This window comes from Camelina sativa, chromosome 14 (genome assembly GCF_000633955.1).
Source record: "Camelina sativa cultivar DH55 chromosome 14, Cs, whole genome shotgun sequence".
NCBI lineage: Eukaryota > Viridiplantae > Streptophyta > Magnoliopsida > Brassicales > Brassicaceae > Camelina > Camelina sativa.
Window position 1 is genome coordinate 20721099 of NC_025698.1, and position 26624 is coordinate 20747722.

The window sequence follows — 26624 nt, forward strand, 5'->3', positions numbered from 1 at the left end:
CCCAAAAAGATAAGGAGAGCACCAAGAGACAATACCAAAGCAACAATAAAAATTATCTAAAACAACTTAAAAACCAAAACACAAAACACCATATTACTCACACTCTTCCACCGCTTAATCCTTGTATCGTGGATTAGGCTTCCTAACTCGTACAGGCCGCTTGTCATGGTTGAGCCTATCAATAATAGTCTTCCGTACATGAACGACTTAAAAATGTAGTGTCCGCCTTTATGTCCACCTGCACTCCTCGTGGGATGGGGGTTGACTTTTTTATTCTCACTTAATTACATTGATTCTAATGTCTCCCCTATCTCCCCTATCATTTGATTTTTTGCGTCTATTCTAACTATAAAAGATTTACGTTCTTTAATTCTTAATTTACAATTAAGGTCTTTGTATAATCATGAGACTAATTACGTTTTTGGTTCTCGTTCGTAAGTTGGTTGGAGGCTTGCAGCTGTCGTGACATTAATTTGACTCTCTTTGATATAAAGAGGTTGAAACGATTCAGCATCTTTGATATCTTATCATGGAGTATAAGATAACCAAAAAAAAAAGTGATTTATAATTAATCAGTCAACCAAATAAATAACTTTTAGTGCTTAAAGTTATCGTATGGATTACCTTCATTGAAGTAACATAATTCCATCTTCATTACATAAAGTAAAGTATGTTTTACCCTTTATGAACAAAATTCATTAATGTAACAATAATTTTGTTAGATTTTACAAGAAAAAAGAGACTGTATACATATGTGTAATATGTTACATTTAATTTTAAAGTAGAAGTAAACGAATTAATAATTCAAATTTACAAAAAAAAAAGAAATCAAGGGTGTGAAAATAATACCCACATGCATCATTAGTTTTGGGATAAATCATTAATATATCAATATATGTATTCCAAAAAACAAAAACCATTAATCACTGTATTCGTTAACAATTAAAATAAGAAATAATCATGGGGAAAGAAGGATATTTGGGTAAATAAAACTGAATACACATGCATGTACAGATGTAATAATTCACAAGTTACGAAGGATGATTAAAAGTTTGAAATAGGTAGATCCGAACATATGGACGTATTCATTACAAAAGTGGACCATGTCTTCAAAGTTATAAAAACTTGAAAATAAAATAAAACATTCTCTAACGTGATAAATTGATGTTTTAGATCTACTCGAGAATCCTAGGTTCATCTCATGAACCTCTTCCTTCAACTCGATCACGTTAGCCTCCTAGTCTTCAATTCTCTCTTTATTAGTGCATGTCATGTTTGATACCATGGTCCAGATCAAAGGTGACATTCGATAAAATAAAATTAAAAAAATAATTAAAACAAAATTTAAAATTTAAAACATTTCAAAAATATTAAATATAATTCTAATACGTATATAAAAAGATAATATTAATTCTAATTATAAGTTACTAATTTTACTTAAAAAATATATATATTGAAAATATTTACCTTTATATAAATTAATATATGATCTCGTAACAAAATAGCTTCTTAAAATACACCACCATTAGTTTAACTTCGTTCTATTATTAAAGCTTTTTCTTTTTTGTAAATAAATTAACAGCTTATGAGATTATCTCATTTTTATGATGTTGTTTTCATATTATAAATTAAAGCACGATAATTCTGTAAATTATCTTGTATGTTTTTTTTTCTTCAACAAACAAACATTCTTTTGTTTTCCGATGTTGCGCAAGTTTGGTTGGTAGCTTCTTCGGTTCTTCTTTCTCAAATCGCTTTGTTATGATCCCATGCATTATACGGTACATCTCACATAATATCTAACATAGAGGTCTGATGAGCAAACTGCATATTGCTCTTGGCATCTTCAATTGAAACATAAATACAATTCATAATATCTCTAAGCATCTATTTTATTAATTGGTACACAAGCAGACTTCAAGGAAATAGTATTTAGACATAATATCCTTTTAGAGTTCGGGGAAAAAAAACAATGGTAGACTAGAAGGATTACATACATACACTGATTGATTTATACACTCACATAACAAAAAGACCCATCTCGATACTCAGATAATTATGTCTTGTTTTTCCACATGTAAACTTCAAGGCAGATTGTTACCACATTTTAGATGTGCCCTAGACGGCTACACCCGTACTCAGAAAAAAAGAGTCCGTATAGTGATTATCCTTTCTCCTCTTATACTCCATCAAGCTTCCATAAGTGCGGTCTGCAACCCCAACATATAGTGCCTCTGTGTCGGGGCTGAACGAGATCCCTGCTATTTCTCCAAACAGATCAATCTCTTGAGACTGTAGAAACCCGGACTCCATGTCAAAGATGTGAACNACGGAAGATGACCTAATGACACCATAATGTGGTCTGAATTAATAATGATATAGCTCTGATACTAAATTGATAGGTCCAACATAAGATATGTTTTAATAGATAGTTTAAATTACCTTTTTCAATTTTTTTTTTGCTTTTGTATGGAAAAAGAATATTAAGTCCCAAAAAGATAAGGAGAGCACCAAGAGACAATACCAAAGCAACAATAAAAATTATCTAAAACAACTTAAAAACCAAAACACAAAACACCATATTACTCACACTCTTCCACCGCTTAATCCTTGTATCGTGGATTAGGCTTCCTAACTCGTACAGGCCGCTTGTCATGGTTGAGCCTATCAATAATAGTCTTCCGTACATGAACGACTTAAAAATGTAGTGTCCGCCTTTATGTCCACCTGCACTCCTCGTGGGATGGGGGTTGACTTTTTTATTCTCACTTAATTACATTGATTCTAATGTCTCCCCTATCTCCCCTATCATTTGATTTTTTGCGTCTATTCTAACTATAAAAGATTTACGTTCTTTAATTCTTAATTTACAATTAAGGTCTTTGTATAATCATGAGACTAATTACGTTTTTGGTTCTCGTTCGTAAGTTGGTTGGAGGCTTGCAGCTGTCGTGACATTAATTTGACTCTCTTTGATATAAAGAGGTTGAAACGATTCAGCATCTTTGATATCTTATCATGGAGTATAAGATAACCAAAAAAAAAAGTGATTTATAATTAATCAGTCAACCAAATAAATAACTTTTAGTGCTTAAAGTTATCGTATGGATTACCTTCATTGAAGTAACATAATTCCATCTTCATTACATAAAGTAAAGTATGTTTTACCCTTTATGAACAAAATTCATTAATGTAACAATAATTTTGTTAGATTTTACAAGAAAAAAGAGACTGTATACATATGTGTAATATGTTACATTTAATTTTAAAGTAGAAGTAAACGAATTAATAATTCAAATTTACAAAAAAAAAAGAAATCAAGGGTGTGAAAATAATACCCACATGCATCATTAGTTTTGGGATAAATCATTAATATATCAATATATGTATTCCAAAAAACAAAAACCATTAATCACTGTATTCGTTAACAATTAAAATAAGAAATAATCATGGGGAAAGAAGGATATTTGGGTAAATAAAACTGAATACACATGCATGTACAGATGTAATAATTCACAAGTTACGAAGGATGATTAAAAGTTTGAAATAGGTAGATCCGAACATATGGACGTATTCATTACAAAAGTGGACCATGTCTTCAAAGTTATAAAAACTTGAAAATAAAATAAAACATTCTCTAACGTGATAAATTGATGTTTTAGATCTACTCGAGAATCCTAGGTTCATCTCATGAACCTCTTCCTTCAACTCGATCACGTTAGCCTCCTAGTCTTCAATTCTCTCTTTATTAGTGCATGTCATGTTTGATACCATGGTCCAGATCAAAGGTGACATTCGATAAAATAAAATTAAAAAAATAATTAAAACAAAATTTAAAATTTAAAACATTTCAAAAATATTAAATATAATTCTAATACGTATATAAAAAGATAATATTAATTCTAATTATAAGTTACTAATTTTACTTAAAAAATATATATATTGAAAATATTTACCTTTATATAAATTAATATATGATCTCGTAACAAAATAGCTTCTTAAAATACACCACCATTAGTTTAACTTCGTTCTATTATTAAAGCTTTTTCTTTTTTGTAAATAAATTAACAGCTTATGAGATTATCTCATTTTTATGATGTTGTTTTCATATTATAAATTAAAGCACGATAATTCTGTAAATTATCTTGTATGTTTTTTTTTCTTCAACAAACAAACATTCTTTTGTTTTCCGATGTTGCGCAAGTTTGGTTGGTAGCTTCTTCGGTTCTTCTTTCTCAAATCGCTTTGTTATGATCCCATGCATTATACGGTACATCTCACATAATATCTAACATAGAGGTCTGATGAGCAAACTGCATATTGCTCTTGGCATCTTCAATTGAAACATAAATACAATTCATAATATCTCTAAGCATCTATTTTATTAATTGGTACACAAGCAGACTTCAAGGAAATAGTATTTAGACATAATATCCTTTTAGAGTTCGGGGAAAAAAAACAATGGTAGACTAGAAGGATTACATACATACACTGATTGATTTATACACTCACATAACAAAAAGACCCATCTCGATACTCAGATAATTATGTCTTGTTTTTCCACATGTAAACTTCAAGGCAGATTGTTACCACATTTTAGATGTGCCCTAGACGGCTACACCCGTACTCAGAAAAAAAGAGTCCGTATAGTGATTATCCTTTCTCCTCTTATACTCCATCAAGCTTCCATAAGTGCGGTCTGCAACCCCAACATATAGTGCCTCTGTGTCGGGGCTGAACGAGATCCCTGCTATTTCTCCAAACAGATCAATCTCTTGAGACTGTAGAAACCCGGACTCCATGTCAAAGATGTGAACAAAGTCTGCAGGCTCGGCCATGGCAAGAAACCGCCCTCCTGGTGTGAACTTCAGTCCTCTGATGGCTCCCATGTTTCCTTTCAGGACAGCGAATGATTCGGATGGATTCCGAATGTCCCAGAGACGGCATGTCGTGTCTTGGTTCCCAGTTGCCAAGATTAGACCATTGGGATGCCATGCAGATGCAAACGAGTAGTCTTTGTGGCCTTTGAGGCTTGAATTAACCTGCACCACGACCCCGAGTCCAGTTACAACACTTGAATGTAGATGAAAAAAAAAGACAAAACTGATAAGCTTTGAAGAAGTTCAACAGCTCAACTCTTAGCTATAGGTCTATTCTGTGTGTCTAGCCTAGGACTTAATGTAGCAGCTTAGAGCTATTGTGAGCTAATTAGAGAGCAGTTAGCAGATTGTTCTGGCAGAATGTTTTGGGTGTGGATTTTCTAGGTTTTGGTTGGGGCATTTGGTTCAGAGTTGAGACTCTTACATCAACCAAACTCCCTGGTTTGGTGAATCGAATAACGAAAGTATTTTGTTTTAGCTTTTTGTTCTTATCATAAAGCCGTAGGATACTTACTTTTCCAGAATGGGAATCAGAGATTAAACATTCTGTACTGTCCCCGAGTACAGCGAGTAGCTTTCCATCTGGGCTAGCTGAGGTATTCTGCAAGAATAGTAGAGTGTTTCTAGTTAGAGAAATTTGGCAGCTAGAAAATTTAGCTGTTGGTGGAGAATAGCCTGGAACTCACATTGACAGACCAATCGAAAGCAAATTCACTGACACGTGTAAATCTCTGAGCATCAAACACCCGAATTTTACAGTCATTATTTGCGGTTATAAGCCTTAGTGAGCCACTGCAGTAAAAAGAGAAGACAAGAAACTTCAGGTCGAGTTCAGGATGAGACATAAAGCCTCTAGAAATCACTAATAACTCTCTGGCCCTTTCATACCTTGGACTTCGGTATATATCGACTGTGTTTGTGATGGCATTCTCTTCCGTTGATAATCTTGTGCAAAAAGCAACCCCAGGCTGATTTACACACTGGAGAAAGAGAAGAGCAATGCAAGTTAAAGGATATGGATTTGAGGATTATATTATCTACTCGACGAAAAGCAAAGATTATTCGAAGGAAATGTGAACCTTGCAGAGAAGCTCCCCATCAAACCCTCCTAACAGGATCAGATTTTCTTTGACTGCCATGCTGCTAACTTGCACCCTAGAGAGTGGCTCGGAAAACAATCCAGGTAGTTTCTATGAAAAGAATTATTAAAAAATCAAACCAGGAACTAAGATCAATCTGAAAAAACTATTTTTGCTATTTTCCTAGATTTTACAGCTCTCACCTGAGTGGGGGTAACAGATCTGGCGACATTAACTACTTCTTTCCCTCTTTGGAGTAGAGATGACCAGTGCATGAGTGAATAATTTTGCATAAGATATACATCATGCTTTGATGTCGCCCATACCAAATTCCGAAGCTGTAAAAGGAAGAATATGAAGGATCAACCACGTGCTATGTAAGCAGAAAACATGAAAACAAGATTTCCTTGTATATGAATATGAGGTAAGGTAAGTACCAGCCTTGATTACAAATTGACTTTCTGACTTTCTTTTTAATGGACTAGCGTTAGAAACTAAAATGAACAATGGTTTTTTACACAAAAAGAATACATCTATAACCAGATTGAGTCAAACGTCAACCCATATACATGATATGCATTTTTATGAAATGCGGCATGCAGGAACAGAAAAGTTAGTGAATGAAATGAGTAAAGCACCCAAAACTCCTTAAGTTTAACAAATTATATGCGTGCAAAGTCGTATGATGTGGTTAAGAAACAAAACTCTATCTGGACACATGGTTACAGGGACTTCTTAAATGCGCGAACATTCTCTTATCATACCCATACCGTTATGCTGCCGGCTGCTCAGACATTACTCCCAACTGCATCAGAAATTGAAATTAGAGGAAAATAACCCTAAATGCCACAAATTATTGAGCAATATGTTATAAACCATATTCAGATTAAAACAAACACACTGCGGATCTGCAACACAAGATGTGTAAAGTAGAGTGCAGCAATGATCGAGTATATGATTGTTCAAACCCTTTATACTTGTACATTACATAAATTTAAGCATGAGAACGTGCTTTAACACTTTAAAGTCCACCATACGAACCCGGCTCTAGTTTCACTATGTAGTTTTTGTTCTATATTGGCTAATAAAGTCACCCTGATGCAGCTCTAATATGATAAAATATAACTTTAAAAGACTTTTCAAGACTTTTAGTATAGAAAAAAATAGAAATAAAACTATACAAGCATCCGCCGAGAGCTCTGCACAAAAAAGGATTAAAGTGAATAGAAAACCTGAGCGCAAGCCTTCCATTTCTAAACAGTAAAGTTAAAAAATTCAAAGATAAAATGAAAAGAGGATAGTATCACCACGGATGCTGATAGTCATGAACTGTACTCAGACACCAATTTAGTCAACCTGAAGCACATTCTTAGACAAAAGTTATCTGCCCATAGATTATTATAACTCAGAGAAACCATGCTACAACTTAAGAAAACCATTTTGCAACTTAAAGATGTACAAATGAGATGCAAAAAACCTATGCCTTAATTATCTAAACGAAAACTGAACAATAGGTTAATCCAATAATGATGCAAATGATATGCCTATGAACCCTTAAATTTGAAGAAAGATTCGTCTTTTATACATAGAGGGACAACAAAATGCTGGTAATGAATCAGAAGATACAAAATCTCTACCTGAAAATGCACAATAGTAGATGCGACAAGCCTTGTATTGAATTAGAAATCGTAAAAGTTCTTTCCTTTCTCAACTTGCCGATGTTCCTGTCAATTGTAACATTTTCACACAGAATAAACTTGATGTATTCTATTCACAAATGAAGAAATCACATGAAGTAAAGTCAGTTCTATGTGTTGTTACACTAACCTCATCGAGCTTTTCCCGAGAACGCGGGGTTAAGATATTGACAAAGTTCTCATACTCTTTCAACCTAGTCTCACGAAACTCGTCTCTAGTGTACTTAAACCCTCCCCACTGAATCCCTTGAACGTCTTTCCCATTTCTTGCCTCTTGAGCTGATGTATCTGTCTCTGTCTTAGTCTGTCACATAAAAAAGTCTTAAGCTTTTTCACTTCTCTACCACAGAAATCAATAATTATACATCACAAAAGAAGTGCTTACCGTTTCAAAATCATCCTCAAAATCAGAATCAGACAAGTCAGAATCAACAACCCTTGTTGTTTTTCCTATGGACTTGTCATCACTGTTGAATTGTTCCATTAACCTATCTACAAGTATAAACACTAGTAGTTCTATCATTCAGATAAAGCTTAAATCAAACATGCCCAAAACTTGAGAACACAAGAAGAGAAGTACGGAGCAAGGATTACGAGAAATTCTTACATCAGAAGGTGGATCGGCGATGAAGAAAGGTCTTATTTAGATCATTCTCAGATAAGGTTCAGATATTGTCGAGAGAGAGAGAGAGAGAGAGAGAGAGAGAGAGAGCAACTGATTTTGGTGAAGAAAGGTCGAGAAGAAGCAGAGAAGGACCTGGTAGATCATTTTGATAAATTTGGTAAGGAAATTAACAAAGGCAATCAATTTAGGCCCCTATTTGCAAATGTATAAACTAGCAAAGAAAACAAAAATCTGTTGGGCTTACGGTTTTGGCCAACCATCTTGCTTGTATAGTCATATGCGTTTTGCATTGTCCAATCTACTCTCAACTTTTTAGAAACTAGGGATGAGAACCCGCGCAACAGGCGAGGTTGTATGCTAATTAGGCCTGACTAAAATTTTATGTAGATCCAGTGGTATATTATCACTAATGAAAAACCTACATATCTCATGAAAACATCCTCCCTTAAGCAATCCTAATTGTCGAAGATTCCTTATTAATCTTGAGGAGACAGTTGCCGTAGTCCATTTCGGTTCGTGGTGTGGGCGTAAAACTAAGTGAGTTTCCAATTTTTTGGCTGGCAAAATTTTCAAATTTAACGAATGTGGGTCCTTCTATGGTAGTAGAAGACTGAAAGGAAAAGATGTATATTTGATTAAAATTAAACTAATTTATAAGAAAAATAATTAGCTTCGTAACAGAAATTTACATGTCTAACATCTGGTGTCAAAAATAAGAACCTTGTAATTGCGTCTCTAAAGGAAGTGATGGGAAGCTTTGACCGCAGCTTCGCGATCTGTAACATACATCAACAAAAACAATTTCCTTTCACTTGCTGCTACTTGGCATGATTTATAACTTCTCAGTCTGTATTCTGGATAAGGAATCAATATTACAGTAAATACATCTCAACAACTGGGTGTTCCTAACCTTCTTAAGAGCTTTGTCCTTCTTAAGTCTAAAACTCAAAGACGCCACCTTTTCTAGAATCTCTTCAGTGCTAATCTCGAAAAAATCATCTTTCCACTGTCCTTGTTTACCCGAGTGCCCGGAGTACTTGTTAAATGATGTGGCAGCAGTGTCTCCGTCCTGTAGAATAGCATCTGCCCCTGTCGGAAATGACACACATTTGAGCTTTTCTTTGTTCGGTTTCTCATTGGCTTCTTTCTTCTTCCCATTTTTGTGCCTGCTTGTGAATATTGAAAGACGCCTTTGCTCTCCGCGCCTATAAAAGCATCCAGAAACAGAAGACTCTCAAGTCATAGCAATCGAACTTAGACCATCGAAAAATGAATACTTTCTCAAACACAAAACACTAAAGAGTACAATAAAGGCAGTGACTCACCCCCAGAACTCTTAAAGCATAGAAAAATGAATACTTTCTCAAACACAATACACTTATATAGTACAATAAAGGCAGTGACTCACCCCCAGAACTCTTAAAGCATAGAAAAATGAATACTTTCGCAAACCCACAACACTATAAAAGTACAGTAAAGACAGTAACTCACCCCTGAAATCTCAAGTCCTAGGAATCTAACTTTCTCCATAGAGAAAAATGAATACTTTCTCAAACCCCAGAACACTATAAAGTACAAAGAATTTAAATTTACGAGACTCACCCTGAACTTTCCGATTGAATACCCATTTTCCAGCACATCTGATGAATCACGCCACGTTCGTTATAAAGAATCAACTGATCAAGATTTGAAAAACAGAAACAGACACAAAAAACATTGTTCAGACCAAACCACAACCAATATGAGACCAAAACATAAACCAAACTGAAATGATTTGACAATAACTTAAAAGTTCCACACAATTAAACTGAAAACAAAGAACATGAACATAAATAGAACCAACATAATTAAAATCTGAGACGAATATCATGGTTTACCTGCTCTAGTGATGATCCCACACGATTGCTATCCCAAAAACGAAGGAGACGGCCAACAACTTGTTGAGAGGAACGACCAAGACTTAAGCCGTCAAAGCTAACATAGTTTACCTCAGGAAGAATGGCAACAACATCAACGTCAGACATTTTCTAAAAATATAAAGTTTTTGTTTATTTGAATCAAGCTGCAAGGATGAATCCGTGTTTGTGGGTGGTGTGATAGGATTTATAGTAGTCCTATAAAAAGGCTAATCGACATAAGGTGGAGTGAGAATGGTTTATTCCAATTTTCGTTTCAACAGTGGATAATTAAAATCTCAAAAACGATATGAGAGTCAAGTAGTGGAGTTAAGAATAGAAATCAATACACGAATTTAAGAATCTTACATGTGTATAACTCTTGATGGCTTGTTAATGATTCACGTTCTTAGTTGTGAATCCAGACAACGGCCAATCATGGAAAAAAAAAAACGGGAGGTGAGTGGAAGGGATAACCTTTTTCACCTTTTTCATGGGCTAATTTCAATTGGACCAAAAAATATATTTGTGCTTAAATTTAATCAGATCTATGATCATAGAAAATACCAAACCATAAATAGTTGTTGTGAATGAGTGTCGAGAGTTTGCAAAATGTCTTGCCGAGGGACTGCATAATGTTGGTTGCCATGTGGTTGCTATCGAGTAGCCATAATCATCTACATACAACAAAAATGAACAGCATTTGTGAAGACAGAAGTTCCATACATTATAGAGAAAGCATAATGATCAGAGAGATAATACTAACACAATGCCATTACTAAAACAAAACAAAAGGAGACATGGTCACATAAAGCAAAAGTAAATCCTGAAAGACCAGACATAGTCTGGATACTAAGCAGCAGTTTAAAAGGTACAACATTCAATTTGTGTTGATCAAATTAGCATTACCATCTTTACATTGTAAAATCCATTTGTGCATCCAAATGTAGTCTGATAACCAAAGTACATAAACGCATAACTGGAAACAATTAAAGAAGTCATTACACAAAGAGTGTTCTTAATAATGCACATGAGAATTAGATCAAAGAAATTAAGAGGAGAAGGAATAACCTCAAGCAGAAAAAAGATGAAGAAACTGCCGAAGAAAGGTAGACGGAGGTTGAAGATCGGAGAAGAAGGCTGATGACTAAGAGAAAGACAATAGCATACTCGGTTCAAGGGAATCAGATGAGCAGCTCCTTTTCATCCTCTCCCCAAATTCAGTTTTATGCTTTTGACATATAAATGGGTCCTCCTCTGGGTACCAATTAAGTGATAATAAAAATATTCTACAATGAAATGATTTTTTTTTACTTTTGCTTCGTACTTCAAAATTGCAATCGGGAGAAATCGGAGAGGAGAAAAAAACTTTTGTAAAAAAACTTCAAAACTGCAATCAGGAGGAATCTCAACTAAAAACATCGTTATGAAGTCAAAAGCCAAAGCCAAAGCCAGATAGAAAGGAAAACAACTTACCAACCTTGACAAAGAAAAATCCAAAGAAGTAGAATTGTTAATCAGATGTTTCCCGCAGAGATGATCGGGAAGATAACGACAACGTTTTGTAATTTCATCATAAATCTGTTCAAATGGGCTTATCAATTGAACTTAAGAAATATATTATTTGGGTTTATATAAAGCCCAACGAATTTGTTAAATTTTGTGGTGACGTGGATGCTCTCAGATGAGAGAAAACTCTGCTATTATATATATGATTGTTACAAAATCAAACAATTGAAATACATTATAATTTGTGTTAAAATATAAATTTCATGTTATTCCACAACTACGAAATTTTATTGATAAAATATATTATTTTTGATATTTGTAAATGGCTCTTAGATATACGAAGTTTTGTATTTCTTTTTTGAACAATGCCTTCAGATTTTTTTTTTTTTTTTTTTTTTGTTATGCCTTTAGATTTCAAACTAGTCTTTTTGGCAAAACCTGGAATTAGTTTTAAGAAAGTTAACCACTACATAAAGATAGAAGTCCCATATGTCCCAAAAAAGCCATGACTGTTGTTGTGTACATTAAAACCTCTATAAATTAATAAACACTATAAATTAATAAGTTTTAGTAGTCTCGGGTCAGTGTAAAAAATATTAAAATTTGATAAAATAATAAGATAATAATTTTTTTTGAAATTCCAATGTAAAATATGGTCCCAATAATATCGTAAATTAATAATCATATGTATGCTTTAAAATTCTGAATATGTATGCTTTAAAATTCTTAATTTTCTTTTAAAATAATCATATGTATGCTTTAAAATTCTGAATTTTCTTTTAAAACTTATATCTATAAATAATTGTTATGTTGTCTTTTCAAACTATAATGATATAAAATATTCTATACAATGTCATAAAAATAGCTAAGTTTTATTAAAGTTTTCAGTTTATATATATGCACCATTTTCATTTTGATAGTTTTATAGAGTATTTGTAATTTATTGTCAATAATGTTTTATAAATATTAAAAATTCCATTCTAAACTGATAACATCTTAAAGTCTAATCTTATTTTGCTAAAATTATATTAATTCATAATTTTAAACATTTAAAGTATTTATCTATAAATTAATAATTATTAATTTATAGATAAATTAATATCACTATAAATTAATAAAATGTCATGGTTCCAACATTATTAATTTATAGAGGTTTTACTGTATAGATGTTCCAAACCATTTATTATTAGTGTTTTCTTTACAAAACAAAATGATCCTTATCTCTTAAAAATATAGAGATCATTATGTTTTGTAAAAAAAACACAAATAAGAAATGTTTTGGAACATCTTTTTATAAATGTTTCAGATCATGAAGTTTTCTGTAGCCAAGAAACTAGCATCTATTCACTTTAGTTTTCCTGTTTTTGATTTTTACTTTAGTAATGGACAAAAGAGTATCAATACAATAAAAGAACGATGTTTTGTTTTTCTTGTGTGACACATCAGCCTCAACATCGAAGCGAGTTTTGACACCTAAGTTAAAGTTAATAACAAATAAAAACATTTCAATTAATACAGCTAAGATTTCTAAACCAAAAAAAGGATGTGTTGCTTTTCTTGTGGGATACATCAGCCTCAACATCGAAGCTGGTGTTGACACCTAAGTTAAAATCAGTAACCAATAAAAACATTTCAATTAATACAGCTAAGATTTCTAAACCAATTAAAAAAACTATGTGCCACTAGGCATGTCAATTAGGCCCAAAGGCTGCAGACTGCCCCGACCCGACCCAGCTTTGAAAAAACATCAGGCTCTGACTGAAATATATGTTTAGAAAATCAGGTCTTTTAGACTTAGCCTGCTCGGGCTTTAGATTTTTTAGGACTTAGTTCGATCGGCCTCGGACCGGCCCCAAAACCCTTATACAAATATAATTATACTTTTTGTTAACATTTTTGCTTGATTACAATAGTTTTTTTAATAATTTATTGTAAATAAAGTTTAAAACTCGAATCTTAATTTCATATATACTTAATAACCTTACTTAATATTTTTAAAATTTTTATTTGTGATATTTTCTATAAATTATATATATTTTTATTTGGTTAAAGTATAAAAATCTATTTGGTTTTAATTTTTTATTATTTTATATTAAGTTGGTTTTAGTGAATATAGATGAGTTACTTAAGTTTTGATTGATTTGTTTTATATTGCACCTTTAAACATTGCTTTTTAAGACATATTATAAACTAACTTATAAGTTTAAATTTTTGATCTGTAATATAAACCCAGAAAAGCCTGAAAAAGCCCGAAAAGTCATGTAGCCCTGTTAGAACCGGACCAGACTTTGGAATATAGAGTTGAAAATATCTCGGGACAGGTCGAGAAGGGTTCATATATATGCGGGTTTTGCGGATTTCGGGCCGGACCGGGTCAAACCAGCCCGATTGACATCCCTATGTGCCACATCACGTTGTCTTTCACTTCGTAAACCCTTGTCGAGATAATAAAAAATAACATGAAGACTAATTGTTTATTCTTCTCCTTCAAACCATAAGACTTCTTTTTTCAGTTAGAGAGAAGAAACAAAAGAATCGTCACAAAGTTTTGCATTCGATGAAACAAATATAAAGAGAAGAAAACACACGACTCGTTCGGCAAGAGACATGGAAGAAGCATAGGTCATTGTTAAAGAGACAAAGCAGTCTCACCAAATTCACTTTTGATTAATTGAAACAAGAATTTCATCAAAATCTACATATTCTGCAATCAAATTCTCCGGTTATCGAGAACTCTTTGGAAGAAGAGGCGAGGTTGAAAACTAGGATAGGGAAGAAATTTGAAAATATATAATAGAGAGAGAAACACATAGTGATGTGAAGAAGAAGGAAGAAGAGAAAAGAGACATAGAGATATCAATTCCTCAGGTAAGCTCCTCCCTAACCACACAGTTATCGTCTTATATAGAAAAGATTAAAAAATTCACAAAAGAGCAATTTGGGCATGACAAAGTTCATTAATTTTTCTTAGAATCGGAGGTCTAATTGAGGTAAAGATGTCGTTTTTATTCAAGTTTTTAGGGTTGCTTCAAGAGGAAATATTAGTGTTTGTGTAAATTGACTCACCTCTTCTTTGTTGACTTAGGTCTTAAATGAAAATGATATTGAGCAAATTGCTGTTTTGGACCAGAATATTTTCTTTTTCAAGATTTAGTACAATACAGGTTACTTACTACTACTTCCAGAACTTTCGATGTGAAAATTATCATTTTTTGTTTCCCTTTCGATCTTAGTAAATTTCAAAAGTTTCATTTTTGGTTTATGTCAGATTTATGAGACAAAGGTTGAAGTGCCTAAACCTAAAGTATTCTAAGAGATCTATCAAGGACATTTAAAGTGTAGACATCAAAGACTAATATGTCTTACTGTTCTAGAGAGTTTGTGAGTGAGAAACAAATCAAGAACTAATGGTTTATAATCCCTAAACTTATTTGGTAATAAATTTTAAAGTCTATTCAGAAACTAAATTTACGAAATAAAAAAACTCAAATATCATATGATGATGTAAATAATATTAATAAAAAATACTATTGAAACTAGATATTCACCCGCGGTACACCACGGGGCTATAGTTTTTTTCTAACAATGCGTAAAATTATTTATTTATTATTTTATCTACATATGTAAATAATGTGTTTTATATATTTTAAATGTACTATAGTTTTAAAGTATAATATATTGTATAATTCCTATTGTGTATATTTATTGTTTGTCCACGAGTTATAAAACGATCCGATCCGTTTTTTTTTTCATTAATAAATAATAAATATAAGTATAATATAAACTACAACTAGTGGTCTCATACCCACTTAGCCACCTATCCACAACCACAAACAACAGCGGAAATAACAATACCAATAATATCCAATAATAAAATAACCAATAGTAATCCATAACAACAATCCAATAATCAAACGTCATGAAACATGAAACCGGCAACCTAACAATGTTTCTAAAGACCCAACTCTAGCAACCTAGCAACGCCAGACAACATACAATCGAGTCCCTAGAACATCCTCCTCTTCATCGCCTTGATTCCACGATCACACTTTGCCTTTACCTGCACCACAAACACATATTGAGATGCATGATAAACACTCAGTGAGGCAATCCTCCCATCTATTGGGCTATACACACAAGCAACAGTGATTCCAATGTTCCAAACACTCAACAAACAAGACATACAAACCAGGAAATCAAACACCATCTCGATGGAAGGAAGGTGTCGACCGACACCAGCCAAGTGTCGACTGACACTGGCCTTGGTGTCGACCGACACTACCCCACAGTGTCGTTAGATGCCTAATTTGCTGGTGTCGACCGACACCAGCCAAGTGTCGACCGACACTGGCCTTGGTGTCGACCGACACTACCCCACAGTGTCGTTCGATGCCTAATTTGCTGGTGTCAGACCGACACCAAGTGGTGTCGATCGACACTCCTTCTGCAACCACGATCCGCTCGAAGCCGAGAGTCGAATCTCGCTTCCCAACCACTTCCAAATCGTCCAATACTCAAAATCCAAGCCAAATACGTCCATATGAACCTGTAGCAACCAATCCCAGCAAGAAAAACACACAAAACAACAACAAACAAGCAAGAACAAGGAAATCAAAGGCTTAGATTAGCCATGGTCATGCACTCACCTATTTGCAGGAAGATTCAGACCAATAGCAACGAATTCAACTCTCCTAGCAAGCCTCTAGATCCTTCCTAGCTCCAAATCTCTCAAGAATATCCAAGAAATTCCCAAATCTCACCAAAAATCTCAAGAACTCTCTTTTCCTCTTTTTCTCTCAAAAGCGTTAAACGGCGACAAGAGAAACTTCCGAAAACCCTTCTAGTCGACAAAACACTTAAATATCTCGGTTTAGTGGTTTTTCCTAAACCAAACCGATCCAAATCGATGATTAAATCGAACTGGTCGAACCAGAAAACATTGGTGTCGATCGATACCCTCCCCCAAAATGCACAGTTTTGGTTCACGGGTATTACAAGTTACAAATTTAAAATATCATTATTATTCATATAGTTTACTTTTACTATTATATTGTTGTTGTCATTTGGAATTTTTATTTACAATGTATTTAAAATATATTTGTAACTCTTGTTTTTTATAATTAGATGAGTATACTATAGTTATAAAATGTTATAAACTATTATACCGATTTACGGGTTGACAAACATAATTTAGGTGGTTTCATCTATACATATTTTAACATTTTTGTATTTATAGTTGTGCAATTCGATTAAAATAGTAGAATGTTTTGTAATTGGATATTTTATTTATTTTTATTTTGTTATTTATTAGTATGGATCAAATTTCTTTATTTTAATCTATTAACTATTACAAACACTTGTTTGAAGAAGGTAGGAAAAAAATAATAATTTTTGTTAATTGGGATCCTTATGGCAAATATGTTTGCTTTTTGTCTTTTTGTATCCTATTATTATAATATTATTGTTTTTGTTTGTTTCCACCGACTAAATCTGATTCTCTCCAGCAAAAAAAAAACGTTAATTCTTTTTTTTTTTCTTATCATCTTCGACGTTCTGTTTTTCTTTCAAATCTGAGAAATCATAAGTTCTTTGTTAAGATTCTTTCATATTCAAATCAGAAATAAGAGATTACGAATCCCTTTTAAATTTAGATTCCATATCTCCAAAATTCCTCCTATGCATAAAACAGTATCGTTCCAGGTAAATAAAATCTGTTCTTTCTGTTGTTGATTTCTTAAAAATGTTTCTGATTTTTATGTTGGGTTTCTGATGTCACATCGTTTTTGAGCTCACATATGGTAATATAAGGGTTTTTGATCACATGTAGATAACATGTGGCCACTCGTTCTTGGAGACTATGGTTTTCCATCCACAGATCCGACACGGGCAGTTAGAGCAGCCATCTTGTTGTTGTCCATGATATCAATGAGCTATACGGCTACCTCTCTGTTCAAGTTCTAGCCATAGCTGGCTATAGCTGCTACGCCGTGACTTTTCTTGTGGGCAAGCGTCACGTGAGACCGTTCAAGCTTTTGTTGTATCCTCTTTTTTCTTTCTCTAGAAATAATCCTACTGTTGGGTGTGTTGTGGCCAACTGATAAGGGAAAACATCTATTTTAGCAGCAAAGCCAATTCATAACCTTGAGTTCTCTAATGCATAAGCTAAATGGAAAAAATGATGTGGGCTCACTCGGGCAAGAACAAATTCAGACTTCAGTTAATCAATTCTTTAGCCTTTAGTTTTTAAATATATGAACATTCTTATTCTTTTTTTTTTTTTTTCTTTTTGGTAGTTTAAGAATTTGGTTGGTTATCTTTTCAAGAAGACTCTGAACTTGAGGATTTAACAAATGCTTCATCAGCTAAATGGTTGGTTTGAGAAGAAATTCTTCAGCAGCTAAATAATTTGGTTGGAGAAGTGGAAACATGTTCTGTATCTGTCATGCTTGCAAGCCTAATCATCCTCTGAATTTGCCATTAACAAAAGACCAGAGAAACAAAACAATGGTTACTCATCATAATCCTTGTTAAACCACACTATACAGCAAACAAAACATACAACAATGAAGACTAAGTTTGTGGCTTTGCAAGTCTCTAAAGAAATCACTTTCATATACAGTTTGCCGGTTTAACAATAGAGAAAAATGGTCCAGAAACCGAGCTAAAACAAAAATACATCACCAATATCTTCTCCCACACATCCTCTGCTTTTAAGCAGTCTTGTGATCATGGTACAAATGAGACACCACCAATATTCTATGGAACACAAGAAGCATCAATAACATTGTGTAGAAAGAATAGTACTTTATACAACATTATTCCATATACTTGGTGTAGAATAAGAATACCACCAATATATGTGGTTCATGTGTTTATTATGTGCTGTCACTGTCTATCAAATAAACTAACGAAGTGTGTTATGGTCAAGAGATCGATAATTGAACCTGTCTGTTTTAAGTCCTAGAACATAAGCAGAAATACACAATTCTGAGATTAACGGATTGTCCTAGAACATCAACAGAAAATATACATTCAACCTCTACAAAAATCAGTATTTACATCAAATCTAGAAAATTGATAACAAAAGGATTATTAGTTCAAGGATGTAAGATGAGTTTACCAGGGAGATCCAATTACGAAATGAAAGCAGTCTCGTGGTTCTTCTTCTGTCCAAGCCAACTGCACCATAAAAACGATAAAGTTAGTCACAGATTCTAATAAGAAATTGAATAATTTCAAATGTCAGAACCATACAAACCGCAAAGCCATACCAAACGCCGTAATATCCTACCAGCCACCGGATCAAACAGCTGCAGTTGAGAAACAAAACAAACCCATAATCATATCGATTGTTTAGAATCAAAGAAAACAAAAAAAAAACTAGCAGATGTAATCAAATTTACCTCTAGGGTCGCGATTGGTTTTACCACTGGAGTTGATCTTAATCCAATAAAAACACGATAAAGAACTGCCGCCTCCCCCGCTTGATCCATAGAATTGTGAGTCGCGCAACAACATCTAGGTTTATAATTATTTGGAAAAGGGTTTCGTTTCTCAATTAGTGATCAATAATAAAGAGCCATCCGAATACAATTATAAAGGATCCAGAAAAACACGCGGATCCTCGTTTTTACCGACCCGTTTGTAATTGATCCATGACTTGTAAATAACTTCCAACTCCAGGATTGTCTTGAGGAATGTAAATATAGATTATCAAAAACTTATGAATTGATTCCAAATAACATATATTAAATTATGAATTGAAAAAAACAAAACAAAAAAATATAACAAAGTAANAAAAAAAAAAAAAAAAAAAAAAAAAAAAAAATCCCGAGTACCAACCAGTATATGTTAATACTAGTAACGTGATCTTATTAAAATTTATATATGTTATTATTTGATCAATTTCTTTTGTTTATTATTCTCGATCCTAATCTTTTATTTCTTGATATTTAAGATTAGCGTTCAAATTTTGAAATCCACCAACGATTTTTTCAAAATCTATACAATCTCAAACCAAATAAAAGATAGAACAAAATCTAGTGTAACTAATAGATAAAACCAAATCAATAACAATCTTTCAATTTACCAAACTAAAACTCAAAAAAAAAACCACAATAAATAAATTATAATCGATCATGACTGAACTCACTTTCACCTTTTATATATCAGCCTAAGGATATTTCATGCTCCTAAAGAAACCCTAATAGAAAACAAGATAAACACTAGCCAAAAGAATAACAAAAGAGAAAAAATGAAGCCATCGTTTGTTCTCCTGTCTATTGCCTTATTATTACTATCATCATCACTATCGGATGCAGCCGACTCTGGATCGCCGTCACAGTCACCGTTGATGTCTCCAACACCAGAACCATCAAACTCCATCGACTGTTCCAGCGTCATATACAGCATGGTGGATTGTCTCTCATTCTTAACCGTTGGATCAACTGATCCAAGCCCTACCCAAACATGTTGTGCTGGGATCAAAACGGTTCTTGAATATAGTCCTAAGTGTCTTTGCTCTGCGTTAGAGAGTAGTCGTGACATGGGATTCGTACTAGATGATAACAAAGCTCTTTCCCTGTCAAAAATTTGCAACGTTCCCATTGATCCTCATTGTGGTATAATTTTTTTGTTTATTTATTTCGTAGCAGCATGATTATTATTATTATTATTATTATTATTATTATTATTATTATTATTATTATTATTATTATTATTATTATTATTATTATTATTATGTTATTGTAAATTGAAATGAATGACTGAAAAATGTTAATTGTCGTTTTTCCTATATTAATTTTGTAGATGTATCTACTCTCTCTGCATCAACACCATAAGTTTTAAGTCTCATCATATAATTATGTTTTTATACCTAAGTTTTATACTCTTGAAATGTTATATAGTTTACTAACGTATCCAATGTTTTGTTCAGTTTCTCCGCCGGTAGAGCCGCCTACGACTTCACCACCGTCTTCCACAAAGTCGCCGGCCATAATCCGTTCACCACCGCCTGTTAGCCACTCACCACCGCCTGTTAGCCACTCACCACCGCCTGTTAGCCACTCATCACCGCCGGTTAGCCACTCATCACCGGCACGGACAGTCTCATCATCGACAATGACCGCTTCATCGCCTGCAGCAACTTCACCATCACCATCACCTTCACCATCAATATCTAGTACCGGGATTTTATCAGTATCCAAACTAGTCCTAGCTGTTGTGATTGTTTCTTCTTTTGGTTTTATCTTAGCTTAGATTATGTTTTTGCTTTATTTATTTAAATAAGTTTAATCAACTTCTTTTAATTATTTAATTTTTATTATGGATTCTGTACAAATAATTTGTGATGATTGTTATGGATTTACTTAAATAGCAATGAAGATTAATTATTTGTTGTTTTAGTTTGATCGAGTTAAGTTTCTGATTTTCTAATGAAATGTTCGTATTTGTTGGTTTCGTTAATTGTGTATCCCATCTAGTTTCATAATAGATCCATAAAAACTCACTTCCATTGGACTCTTCCATTTGTAAGTCAACTGCTAAATTTTTTTTTTTTGGGGAAGATAAAGATCCATAATGATTTTTACTGAATCAAATTTTGGAAAATAATAAAGTCGAAACTCCCAAAATCAAATTTCAAGTTTATACTAATAACAAATTGTTGAGTTCTGTTGACAAAAAAAAAAAAAAAAATTGTTGAGATACGTATAAATAACGACACATTTCTGTTTTGTTTTTCTTTTTGAAAAGTCTTTTGTAAGCATTTAAAACAGAAAATGAGTTCTGTTTGTTTTTACATCATACCACTGTTTTTAGGCCGATCGAGCATAATCATATCAGTAATTTTGTTTCATTGGATCTGAAAATATCTATCTAGTTTTCAGCAAACTTTAACTTCTTCGATCTAAAAATAAATATGTTAAAGTTTTATCAATTATTTTTGCATTATTTTAGCAACTAATCCTAACTATAATATCTTTATTCAAGTATTTGATTATTCTTGATGAAATTTTAACAACCGGAATCAAAAGATCCCAACATTAAAATATTATCTAAATTATAATTTATTTTTGTCGAACACTATAACAAAATGATTCTCTTAATTTAAACTTCAAACAAGTTTTGTCCGGTGCGCAAATAAGTTTAATATATCATATAATTTTGAATATTACGAGGACTGTAAAAAAATATTTATATATTAGGATTTTGCACAGCAAATCTAAAATCTTTTAATATTAATAATTAATGACCTCATAACTACTTTACAAATATCTTATATGATATAAATATTATAAATTCATTGTAAAATCTTATAAACATTCTATAAAACTGTATAAATATTTAGATCTATTATAACGGATCCGAGCGAGTTGGTATAAAAGTAATGATAAATGACATAGACTTTAACAAGGTTCACCAACACTTGATGTTGCCTTATCCCCCACATGCAAAGATAAAACTTTATTACCGGGAAGAATATTACATCAAAATACATGAAAGATAGGGTTAAGAATAGTATTTATAGAAAACAACCCTAATTAACCTAAAATAATTGTGCTTAAATTCATGGGCTCAATCTAATTCAAAACATATCAACAGGAATGAATCTCCGAATAGTAATTATCATTCAAAGTACTTTAAAAAACTTTATAAACTCTTCATATTTAATGAGTTACTAGATAGTTACAGTGTTGTACAGAACATGAAAATGTCTGCCTAAACTTTACTATAATTTGTTAGTTATAAAATAAAAGTAAAAGTTTTATTTGATTTACTTTATATATTTTATAATCTTTTATATTTAATTAAGTTGGTTTCATACTCTGATTTCAACCCGTCTTCGGTATATTATACAATGTTCAAATCCGTAAATCATATAAATTTAGTAAAACATATAAAATGAAACAAAACCCTTCTTGAAGCGTCATGTTTAGAAATCTCGATTTAACTTTTTGTATATATTATATTCAATAAAATATAATATTTTGATTTCTTAGATTTTAATAAGATGTCAATGCGTCGATGTGTAGTGCAAAAAATATTTAATAAATTAGATATAATATTTTGTATAAGCAATGTTGTATCTTAATTTTAAAATATATATGTCATTATTAAACGATTTAGGGATGCATATATTTAATCTTAGTTTTATATATAAAATTGAATTTTGTAATTGTTCTAAATAGTTTGTTATTGTTTCCTAAGATTTCTGAAATAATAAGTTGAATCTATTAAATAATTTTATTCAATAGTTTCAATAATATTGTTTTATTATTTATAAACAATATAAGATTTTATTCTGTTATATATTGAATTAACTAAAATATAATGACATTTTTTGTAATATGCCACATGATAATAAGGTTAAACTTCTAACAACACTGCTTAAATAAGTATATAGAGATTTTTGAAAATGAATTGTTGAAGTTGACATTTTTAAAAAGAGACATGCCAAAAAGGACATCTCTAAAAAATTATATATATATATATATATATATAGATATATTAAAATGTTAAATTAATCACAAAAATAAGAGCTACATAAATAATAAGTGAAAAATGTGTTTCATTTGAAACTTGAGTTGGGTAAAAATTCAGTCGAATCTAACTTGAATTGCTATTGTTCCATAAAAACATTGTGTTTCAATCAAACGAGCAACCAATGTTTATCATTTCGTGTTTTATATTTTATTTCGATGAAAAGGATAATCAAGACCCACAACTGCAGTAGATGTTGCCCAAAAGTTGGAGTATTATATCGATTTGAGGGGTTTCAATTGCGTATTGTATTTGATATGTCAGCAAATGATGGCTTTCACTGTTATTGCTCTTTCGGAATTACACAAAACAACTCTTCAAACTCGTCAAAAGGTAGGGGTGAGTGTGAAGCGTATAGAGAAATAGAAATCAGCACTATTCTAAAATAGCTTATGCGCTAGATGGATGGCGGACCAATCATATAGCGCCTAAATGTCTATGCGGATGTATGCCGTTTTTTTTGTTAGAATAGGATATATAAATAAATATTTAGAGTATATCTAAATTTAGCTTATTATTAAATAATAAAAAACTAAAATTTATGGGAAAAAAGTATTTTAAACTAATATTCACTGCATAGGCGTATGTGTATATAGATAAATCTGTATTTTATTTATGACTAATCTATTGAAAAGAACTACAAATAATTATTAAATTTTAAAAATACTAAAAAGAAGTATTAACGTAAGCCTAAGTGGGCTTTTAAAACGTTTAAGCCCAATAATAACTCAAAAATCGAGTGTTTTCATTGGTCAAGTTATCAAATTTGACTCATAATGGACTTAACTGTCTTAATTCAACCGAATTGGAAAATTCGCAATGGTGGTTTCAAGTTCAGCGTATAGACAACGTTTATATGGGCGTATTATCCGAATTTTAGAACACTAGAAATCAGTAATTTTAAAACGGTAATTGCTTCTTGTGACTTCAAAGCCAGAGATAATGTAGATTGCCCCATCACGCAGAGAATTTTCAGAATTTGAAAGGTGGAGGACGTTAATCGACCCTTGCATGAGAAAAAGCCAACAGAAAAATCTTATGACCAAAACAATATGCCAAATTAAGAAACCTCTATTGCTGATGTTCAGTAAGCAAGATTCCAGTAACATGCGGAGTAGGCAGCATCTGCAAGAATGACGTATATATGAAAATTAACCAAACATTAAACAACTATGTACACTCTAGAGGCTAGGGTAGTCTTAATTAATATGTCAAACGTAGGGGCTTACAATAACAAAAAGCTGGTTTGGAACTCTTAGAATCAGCCTTGAAAAAGCCAGATTTCTCCCACCATTCATACAACCTAACCAAAACCACGACAAAGATGATTATATTAAACGTTGGGAACAAATTCGTGTTATTTGGTTGGTTAGTCACAATATCTTCTTTTACAATTACGATTTTCAACAGTAGCAGGACTGTATTGTACTATTGTTTAGCCATGAGTGGAGATAACCTTTTATTCTCTACAAAAGAGTCTTTGGATTAACATAATTCTCAGGATTTTCTTCTTAAACAAACCGTTGACCACTCTTCATCATAGTGTTTTTACAAGATTTAGTTCCACCTTGTTCTTGTTTTGCTCAGAATAACAACGTGACAAATAATTTGTGTAAGATACAGTTGTCTATATATATACTTGCAAAACGTAAAGAAGAGAGTTACCACTAATAACCTTGAGTTGTTCAGCTAACTTAGCTTTCTCCAAAGCTTTTTGCTTTCTTAGTTCCTTTTCTCTAAACCATAAATAACACTTTCATGAATGAGAAAAAATCAGATTCAGATACTAAACGAAACTCTGAAATTCGATACTGGCGGGAAAAGAAAGTGAAACCTTGTCTTCATTCTTTTTCTTCCGTTCGAGTTCCTTCTCCGTGAAGATCTGTTTCTCCGATTCAGACTAACAACTATTACGCCAAAAAAAAAACATGATTTAGATGAAACACCGGTCAAATCTAAAAAAAGATCACTGAGTGTACCATGATAAGAGATGAACCAAATGTTGTAAAAAAAAAGAGTATCACGATAAGAGTTTCTTTAAATTTCGTTAAATTTTCAAAGTTTGAAGAAATTAGAGAGGCGAAATTTTAAAGAAGAAGACGATATTGGCGAGAAGAAATTACAGGCAGACCAGAAATAGAGCAATCTACAAACAATTCGTTGCTCTAGACGACCAGATTTTAGCTGCGCGTATGAAATGTTGGAATGGATTTGTTTCCCAAATAAGGAGTTGCACAGTTGAGATTGTAAGTGGTTGTATTACATACGAATGTGTAAATTAGGAAAATTAAAGGGTGTAGTAGTGGGAAATGCGTTGAAGGGCATTGTACAACACTCATTGCCGTTTTGAACCATACTCATTACAGTGGAGACTGAAGCGTCGAAGGCGGAGGAGTAAATATTAGAGGACTGGAGTAAATAGAATAGCATTGAATGCATTTAAACTCCATGGTAGTGAGGAAGAAGAAGGACATGAAAGGATAGAGAAGAAAAAGGCTAAACTCCCCATCCAGAACAACGTAGGGGAAGGTGAGCCTGCGACTTTGATTGTTAGGGAGGATCTAATATTTAGGTCTTGTTTTGTATGTTGGGAGATAATGGGAAAATAATTTGATGTTGTGGGCTTTCAGTGTAGATAAAATAAGGTAATGGATCCCAAATACTATTAGAGTGGTTCAAAATTAAAAAAAAGGGCTCACCAGAAATGAGGAAGAGGTAGTTAATAAAATGAGTGATGATGTGATAGAAGAATAAGAGAGAAAATGTAACTTTTTGTATATATAAATTCACCCTCGGCGTTTGGCATTAACCGAACAACCCGATTTTTTCGGTTATCGGAGCAAACCGAAGAGATTAAGTGTAACCGTTCGGCGCAAATTGATTTGGGAAATCGGTTTTCGGTTCGGTTTGGTTCTGTAATCGGACCGATCGGTTAATTCGATTTCACAGCCATATATAAACCTAACCCTAATTCTTTAACCCTAATTTTGTTTCTCTTCTTCTTCCCCTCAACCTCATGCGATTCCGAGAGAGAAACCTCACCAGTTATCTTGTTCTCCTTCTTATCCGATCTAATCAATGACCATCATCACATATCTTCTCCTTTATCAATTCATCCTCTACTACATCCTCTTTCATTCTCTCATATCTCAGTCATGTTTAAGATATATCATTTTCAGATTCAACCTTTAACCACAAGATTGTTAAGGTTAAGCTCTTATTCTTTCTTCTTATTTGATTTTTCGTTTGTTTATTTGCTCTGTAAACTCTTCCTATGTCTTGACAACATCGATTTAGAGAACTTTAGAGTTAGAGTTTGAACTTCGAATTCAGAGATTATTCAAGTCAAGCCAATTGTAAAGATTGTTTGTCACTAACAATCCTATAATGAAATGCAG

General features: G+C 32.6%; 3 protein-coding genes, 1 long non-coding RNA gene and 1 pseudogene across 15 annotated transcripts; 2 read left to right on the plus strand and 3 right to left on the minus strand.

Moving 5' to 3' along the window:
• On the minus strand, positions 4364-8431 carry LOC104742082 (annotated as a pseudogene).
• On the minus strand, positions 8788-11689 carry LOC104742080 (DExH-box ATP-dependent RNA helicase DExH6). Of its 5 annotated transcripts, XM_019236228.1 has the most exons (8): positions 11248-11688; positions 11086-11155; positions 10744-10853; positions 10159-10584; positions 9884-9957; positions 9192-9486; positions 9002-9057; positions 8788-8891 (listed from the first exon to the last, which is right to left on the minus strand). In XM_019236228.1, exons 4-8 carry the CDS (start codon positions 10303-10305, stop codon positions 8876-8878), a joined length of 588 nt encoding a protein of 195 aa, XP_019091773.1. In that variant the 5' UTR covers positions 10306-10584; positions 10744-10853; positions 11086-11155; positions 11248-11688; the 3' UTR covers positions 8788-8875. The 5 variants fall into 5 exon arrangements, with proteins under 5 accessions (XP_019091773.1, XP_019091771.1, XP_019091770.1 ...); XM_019236226.1 differs by lacking the exon at positions 8788-8891 and having other exon boundaries at positions 8917-9057; positions 10749-10853; positions 11248-11689; XM_019236225.1 differs by lacking the exon at positions 8788-8891 and having other exon boundaries at positions 8917-9057; positions 11248-11689.
• Positions 17174-17957, plus strand: LOC104742083. Its single transcript, XR_760429.1, has 2 exons — positions 17174-17385; positions 17513-17957. It is a non-coding gene; the product is annotated as an uncharacterized LOC104742083 (long non-coding RNA).
• LOC104742084 lies at positions 18000-19398 on the minus strand. Of its 8 annotated transcripts, XM_010463047.2 has the most exons (5): positions 19089-19393; positions 18944-18995; positions 18806-18864; positions 18630-18691; positions 18179-18441 (listed from the first exon to the last, which is right to left on the minus strand). In XM_010463047.2, exons 1-5 carry the CDS (start codon positions 19176-19178, stop codon positions 18396-18398), a joined length of 309 nt encoding a protein of 102 aa, XP_010461349.1. In that variant the 5' UTR covers positions 19179-19393; the 3' UTR covers positions 18179-18395. The 8 variants fall into 8 exon arrangements, 3 of the variants coding, with proteins under 3 accessions (XP_019090927.1, XP_010461349.1, XP_010461350.1); XR_760431.2 differs by lacking the exons at positions 18179-18441; positions 18630-18691 and adding an exon at positions 18000-18150 and having other exon boundaries at positions 18957-18995; positions 19089-19388; XM_019235382.1 differs by lacking the exons at positions 18179-18441; positions 18630-18691 and adding an exon at positions 18000-18150 and having other exon boundaries at positions 19089-19392.
• LOC104742085 (non-specific lipid-transfer protein-like protein At2g13820) lies at positions 19815-21061 on the plus strand. Its single transcript, XM_010463050.1, has 2 exons — positions 19815-20306; positions 20621-21061. Exons 1-2 carry the CDS (start codon positions 19940-19942, stop codon positions 20941-20943), a joined length of 690 nt encoding a protein of 229 aa, XP_010461352.1. The 5' UTR covers positions 19815-19939; the 3' UTR covers positions 20944-21061.